This window comes from Thalassophryne amazonica, chromosome 15 (genome assembly GCF_902500255.1).
Source record: "Thalassophryne amazonica chromosome 15, fThaAma1.1, whole genome shotgun sequence".
Taxonomy (NCBI): Eukaryota; Metazoa; Chordata; class Actinopteri; order Batrachoidiformes; family Batrachoididae; genus Thalassophryne; species Thalassophryne amazonica.
In genome coordinates, this window is record NC_047117.1 from 11,126,686 (window position 1) to 11,133,845 (window position 7,160).

Consider the following 7,160-nt stretch of genomic DNA (forward strand, 5'->3'; position numbering starts at 1 on the left):
CGCTCACTTGCCTTCTCGTGATAATCAATATTTATTATATGGCTACGACAGTACGCGCGCTCTGATTGGCTAATTTCTTGTCTGATATTTTCCCATATCAGACCGTTACCATGACAATCAGTCCAGATCATGTGTCAGATTTGCAGCTTTGTTTACAATTTTCACTGCGCGAAATAAAACAAAACACGAACAAAGAAATTATGAGGGAGCTGCTCCCATGGAGATATGAAGAGCTCATTCTAAGGTGATGAAAACACATCGATGCGTCGCTGCACGTAATTATAAGATAATGAACAGATAATTATGAATGAAACATTCCATTTCTGTTAATAAACACACCTAAATCCTACACAGTGTAGCTTTAAAAATGAAATAAAAGAATGATCCGTCATTTACCAGCAGCAGATCTGAGATGTTCTCCTGCAGTTCTTGTGGAAGTCCCTCTGGAAGACAAACCTGAGTGGTTGGTTCCGTTACCAGCTGAGCAGTCAGGTCTGCGTCAGTACCTGTGGCGAGATGAAAAGAATTTACGGTCAGCGTCCTCTCATCACAGACTTTTATCAGACTGTTTAAACTGATTAACAAACTCTCCCGCTCGCAGGAGGCCGTGGTCACCTGGTGCACCGTGAACAATGAGGACGGGATCATCCGGTCCCAAGAGCAGGTCTCCAGCCACAAATGCAGGACAGAGAGGGATTATGGGTACATCGGTGGGTTCTTCTCCATCATATTTCATCTTTTTCTTCTTCTTTTGTTCCTTTCCATCTGTTTGTTTTCGTTTCTTAAAAAAAGCATTTATTACATGTTAAATCTTCTCACCAATAATTATAATGTTAAAAGTTTAAGAGATCAGCAAGTTTCAGAATCAAGTGTTCAGGATTCAGTGTGATCCTGATTTCAAAATAAACTGGGGGCAAATTAAAGACTGAAATTCCATCAAATTCAATCAATTGATTGGCCATTAAGCTAAATATATAAAACACTGATGATTTTCTACACTTTTTAAGAACTGTTTTATGTATTCAGCTGTATGTTTGGCTCATTCAAAAAAAAGAAAAAAAAGAAGCTGATTTCTGTTTTATGTCTCTTCTGTGGACCCACAACTGACAAATAACTCTGAAAACACTTCAGACTTTTACGTACCTGAGTGGGTTTGGGCTGTTCCACCTCAGCCTCGTTGTCAGAAGCATCACGGAACTCCAGCACACCTGAATTCATGTAGAATCCACCTTCCTCGGTCGTGATGGCGAATGGCACATACTGATCGTACTGTGAAGACGAGACAGGTGACGTTACAGTTTGTTCAAAAATTAAGATTCAAATGCACCACATGGTAAAATAGAACAAAATACTTTGGCATGTGATTGCACGTGCAGATGGAACTCACCGCTTCAGAGTCATCAATGAAGGAATCGTCTTGATTGTAACCATATCCGTAGTCGACTAAGGCCTGAAAGCGCTCCTTTGGTTTGTTTGGATTTTTGCTCTGCAACGTGAAAATCAAACATGAAATACGTATTTTCATACCATCACACTGATGTCAAAAAAAAAAAAAAAAAAAAATAGTTTTGCACAAATGACTGGGTCCAAATCAACATGATTTTATCCTGTTTTGCGAGTGCTGCACAGATACTTACATATTTTTTCTCCATCTTCTTCAGAAAGGAATCCATCCCATAATCTTCATATCCTTCATCTCCAGATTCACTCTGAAGGTCCTCATCCTTGAACATAGTGTTAACCTTAAAAAAACGAAAGAAAAACTCTCAACACTGAGTAAACGGAAATGTTGCTTGTGGTCCTGATATTTCAACAATTTCCAGTTAAACAAAAGGAAACAAAATAATAATAATATGAGCTGTACTGTCCAAATATGACTCTATACAAACATGTCACACAAGTGTTTCATCTACAAATGTTAAGGTCAAATCTGAGACTTCCTGTTATGTGTCGGACGCAGCCCGGAGAACCGGCCAGCGTTTGAAGGACCCAGTATGAAATAAGCAGAGCACGGTACAAAGAATAACAGAGTTTAATAAACATAACAGTGAAGTGATACGAAAACAACAAAAGAGTGCGCGGTCTGGCGTGGTGGATTGCGGTGCGCTCCCAGCAGCGCTAACGGTCCGGAGCCAGAAAACTGTTCGGACCCAAGGACCCCGCCGACACCCCCCAGGTGGCCGCGACAAACCAAGTCTCAGGAAGTGTGCTGACGAGCGTGAGACCTCACCCTCTCCTCTTTCACAGACCGTGCATCAAACCTGGACGTTCTCTGCATCCACTGATGATGAGATGGCTCTCAAGACGATGATCTCACCCATCTGGTCACAAGGTCGAGTCTCTGGCAAACACACACTGTGTACTCCAGTCTTAAATGCCACCATGTTCCAATCCGTGTAGATGCACCACAGCTGTGAGTCCTGACGAGCTGCACGTGATCAGCCTCAGGTGATCAGGGTGAGGTCCTGATAAACTCAGCTACACAGCCACTCAGTCCCAAATGCGCACCACCTGGGAGGAAAACCAAAAGACAGAAACAGAAGACACACAAAAGCCAGCCAGGCACGCCAGCCACAACACTTCCCTTGTTCTTGCCAAAAAGTGAATAAATAAGTAAATAAAATACATAAAATAAACAGCTTACCTGTTTTCGGAGTGCAAATGATCTTGAAATTCCACATTTTCAAAATCTAAGTACTTAAATTATTACTCGTACAGCCAAATATGCAATTATACTCGTATACTCAATTTGCTAAATAATTAAATAATTAAAATAATGGTTAAAATAAATAAATAACTGGCACCACTGCAGAGGCATATGGCAAACGTTAAGTGGTAATTACTCTGCTTTTTTTTGGGGGGGGGGGGGGGGGGAACCGAGCAGACCAGGTTCGAAAGTGCATCACAGTGTTATCAAATTCCATTGAATGGGTTATATTTAAAAAAAAAAAAAAAAAATTATTTCACTTTTCTCATCGTTATCAATTTCAAAATAGGCACATTTTACCACTTTGAAGTGGGCTAATTAAATCAAATTTAAATTTTAGATGTGCATCTTGCAGGAAAACATTTCTTGAAATTATTCCTGGAAGGTTCACCTCTGCCCTGATAGGATGCTAATTAAATTAAATGAAATTTATGTTTTAGATGTGAATCTTGCAGTAAAACACTTAGAAGCAACAGCAACACTAAATAATAATAATACAATTTTAAATAATAATATTTTCTGAGAAAGAAAGGACCCAACAAGTGGTTTTTAGGGTTAGCAAGAAAGTAGCCAGAGAACTGACATGAAGTCAGAAAAGATCATTCTGTTCTGTACTATCACTGGTAACAACATGGTTGTTGCTTTCTGTCGTGTCAATGGATTTCTATGTTATGGGGAAAACCCAGGGACTTAAAGGTTTAATTTCAGTTTTCTTGATCGCTCTTATTACATTCCTTTCCTCTAGATGGCGCAGTCTGACTAGCAATAGACTTGTAGATCTGCTGTCAAAGTGGCGCCTAATAAATTAGAAGCTATAGTGTACACAAACCTATTAGTTAAATTATTTGCATGTAAACAATCATTGTGTGTGTAAGTTGGCACACCCCCATACCATCACAGATGCTGGCTTTTGAACTTTGTGCTGGTAACAATCTGGATGGTCTTTTTCCTCTTTTGTCCGGAGGACACAACGTCTATGATTTCCAAAAAACAATTTGAAACGTGGACTCATCAGACCACAGCACACGTTTCCACTTTGCATCTGTCTATTTCAAATGAGCTCGAGCCCAGAGAAGGCAGCGGTATTTCTGGATGTTGTTGATGTATGGCTTTCGCTTTGCATGGTAGAGTTGTAACTTGCACTTTTAGATGTAGCGAAGAACTGTGTTAACTGACAGTGGTTTTCTGAAGTGTTCCTGAGCCCACGCTGTAAGATCCTTTACACAATGATGCTGGTTTTTAATGCAGTGCCGCCTGAGGGATCGAAGGTCACGGGCATTCAGTGTTGGTTTTCGGCCTTGCCACTTACGTGTAGAAAGTTCTCCAGATTCTCTGAATCTTCTAATTATATTATGGACTGTAGATGATGGAATCCCTAAATTCCTTGCAACTGAACATTGAGAAACATTGTTTTTAAACTGTTGGACTATTTTTTCATGCAGTTGTTCACAAAGTGGTGATCCTCACCCCATCTTTGCTTGTGAACAGCTGAGCCTTTTGGGGATGCTCCTTTTATATCCAATCATGACACTCACCTGTTTCCATTTAACCTGTTCACCTGTGGAATGTTCCAAAAAGGTGTTCTTTGAGCATTCACCAACTTTCCCAGTCTTTGTTGTCTTTGTGGTGTATTCAGCTCAATATAGGTTGAAGAGGATTTGCATATTATATTGTTTTTATTTGCATTTCACACAATGTCCCAACTTCACTGGAATTGGGGTTGTATTTGTATATATATATATATATATGCCCATTAGAACATTTATTTGGCTCAAAAACAAGCAAAATGATTGTTTACAAACAAATAATTTAACTAATAAGCTTGAGGATTTGCAAATCATTGTATTCTGTTTTCCTTTACATTTTACACTATGTCCCAACTTCATTGGAATTGGGGTTGTGTGTGTGGGTGTATACACACACACACACACACACACACACACACACACACACACACACACACACACACACACACACACACACACACACACACACACACACACACACACACACACACACACACACTTTATTTAGCCAGGTAAAGTCTTACTGAGATTAAAATCTCTTATCTCTTTTATAATAGAGGCCTGGCCAAGAAAGCAACACAACAATAATTACAATAAATTTAATACCAAAATAAATAAATAAATAATAAATAAAAGTCACCAACATTTAAGTATAAAAACACAAACATCTGGTTAATACACAATAAAAGATCAAGATTTTTAAAAAGGGGCACAGTGTTACAAGTGTTTAAAAGTCTAAAAACATTAACACTGGCCAAGTGGGTTTTTTTTTTTAATCTGTAAAATTGATTTAAATTCCCATAATGTGATCAACTGACAGTTTCAGGTCCTTCTGTGTATTATTCCAGGAGATAGCAGCAGCGTAGTTAAAAGCTTTTTTTTTTTTTTTTTTTTTGCCAAGTTCAGCTCTGACTCTGGGGACTGTGTTATCTGACAGAATAAATATTAGTACAGGTTGATTCCAGTGCATGCACAGTGGGATTAGCTACACTGCTTTTAATATTACTGCTCAAATAGAAGCTTTTCAGTGCTCATAAAAGCTGCACAGAATTCCTTTGGAAATACATTGTGTTGATGGTATGTCTGTCACTGTGTTATGATGAAAATAAATACACTACATTTCTCAGATGGCTTGGGAATGCCACGGGATCCCCGGGAAGAGTTACAGGACTTGGCCAAGGATAGGGACATCTGGGATGAGCTGCTACCACGACAAGTGGCAGAAAATGAATGAATGAATGAATAGATTAATTATATGGAATGTACAGTGTGATTAGCTGTATTTGCTTCATGTGTGTTTTCCAAGATTACATTGATATTGTTTGACTCACAAGGTAACTACTAATTATTCTAGAATGCATTTTTAAAGCAGACTTTCAAAAACCATGTCTGTTTTCAGTACTGAAAATGGAAGTAAAATAAATCCCCACACACGATAAGTCAGCCAGTTCAAAAACCTGGTTGTTGTACGTGATTCTTCATGCACCCTGCACTTGGCCTGCATGCAGCAAATTGACTTTGACAGTTACAATAACTGGATAATTGCAATCTGTCACTGTACATTCTGTGTTTGCATATCACAAATAACAAATAACATGCTACACTCCACACATGTGCCTGATTTGCACAGTCTGACACACCCAGCACCCTGCTTTGCAATTATAAATATGTTTCCTAATGTGCAGCTTTTAATGCAAATAAGGTGGATCCTCTTTATTTTGGACTATCAGATTGCAGATAACCTTTGTTTGACTTGCCTGCCTTCTCAAATTAGTTAATGGGATGGAAGTGATTTGCAGAGTTCAGAAGAAGCACTGAATTAAAAAAAAGTGTCAATAAATGATGTGCAGACAATGAAGTAGAATACAGTGGAGGAGGACAAAGGCAGACAGATGGAGACAGCAGGCTACCCCATGTGCTGCTCTGGTTGGTGCAAGGACCCCATCAGTGCAGGATCAGAGTCAGGAAATTGGAGGACAATGGTGGACGGGGGGATAATTTAAAGCGAGTGGGGAGGCGGTGTCTCAGAGGTGCATAATTTACTCATTCATTAACTCGTCCCAACAAGAGCCAATATTAATTAACTCATTCCTGGTGTTGAGCTGTAGAAGCACGTGGTCTGCTGTCACGTGTCCATGACAGACTGTGGAGAGGCGTCAGTCCTGATAGGCCAGAGGTCCAGACACAAATCTAAGAGGACCTGGGTGCAGCTTGTTAGCTTTTGTTCCAAATAAAGTGTAAGTAAGGAGCCACATATTCATGTTTAGCCTGTTAAATTTTGACATTAAGGTGATGTCACATAAAAATAATTTTGTGAAATTTGTAGATTTGTGTGATGCTGCTAAAGGAGGCCAAATATTTGTTCAGGTAACATAACTTATTTCCCACTGTGATATTAATTTCCCTTGACACCCCAATCACAGGCTCTTGATACTGTATACTTTAGAGGCAAAATGAATAAAACAGTGTACAAAACGGAGGTAACTTATTAACTTTAACTTTATTAACTTTATTTACTATTTAACTATGGTGCACTGGATGGATTTAACTATGATGTCCACTGGATGGCGCTCCTGCAGCTGTAAGGCCCTACTAATTTTGATTAAGGCTTAAATTGCTTGAATTTAATGAACGCTGCCTAATTAGGCAGGATAACAGCTTTAATTGATAAGTAATTATGTGCCACAAGTTATTAATTCTCGAGCTCTGTCTTATACTGAGACTAACCCCCCCCTCCTCCGCAGCATTGTGTATTTATGTAAACAAGCGGCGGTAAACAATTAAGCATATGTTAGGATGGGATATTCCAGAGGGCCTCAGACTGTTTAGTGAACTGACAATTTATGTGGAATTATTTGCTTTCAATGATATCTTTGAGCATTAATAGGTTTAACTGTCCTGATTTTTTGGCGAGGTCCCACAAAAAC

General features: G+C 39.1%; 1 protein-coding gene across 1 annotated transcript; it reads right to left on the reverse strand.

Moving 5' to 3' along the window:
* Window positions 1-239: 239 nt before the first annotated feature.
* ubn1 (ubinuclein 1) lies at window positions 240-1,733 on the reverse strand. The gene is made up of 6 exons (XM_034187741.1): window positions 1,638-1,733; window positions 1,388-1,486; window positions 1,144-1,269; window positions 616-781; window positions 397-506; window positions 240-269 (listed from the first exon to the last, which is right to left on the reverse strand). Exons 1-6 carry the CDS (start codon window positions 1,731-1,733, stop codon window positions 240-242), a joined length of 627 nt encoding a protein of 208 aa, XP_034043632.1.
* Between the last annotated feature and the right edge of the window lie 5,427 nt (window positions 1,734-7,160).

What these genes read in the sequence shown, in the direction of transcription:
- ubn1 (XM_034187741.1), bottom strand. Translation starts at nt 1,733, where the DNA reads ATGTTCAAGGATGAGGACCTTCAGAGTGAATCTGGAGATGAAGGATAT. An exon ending in AACAGCCCAAACCCACTCAG is followed by an intron (nt 782 to 1,143) that starts GTACGTAAAAGT and finishes GCTTTTTTTAAG; the next exon opens with AAACGAAAACAAACAGATGG. An exon ending in ACATCTCAGATCTGCTGCTG is followed by an intron (nt 270 to 396) that starts GTAAATGACGGA and finishes AATTACGTGCAG; the next exon opens with CGACGCATCGATGTGTTTTC.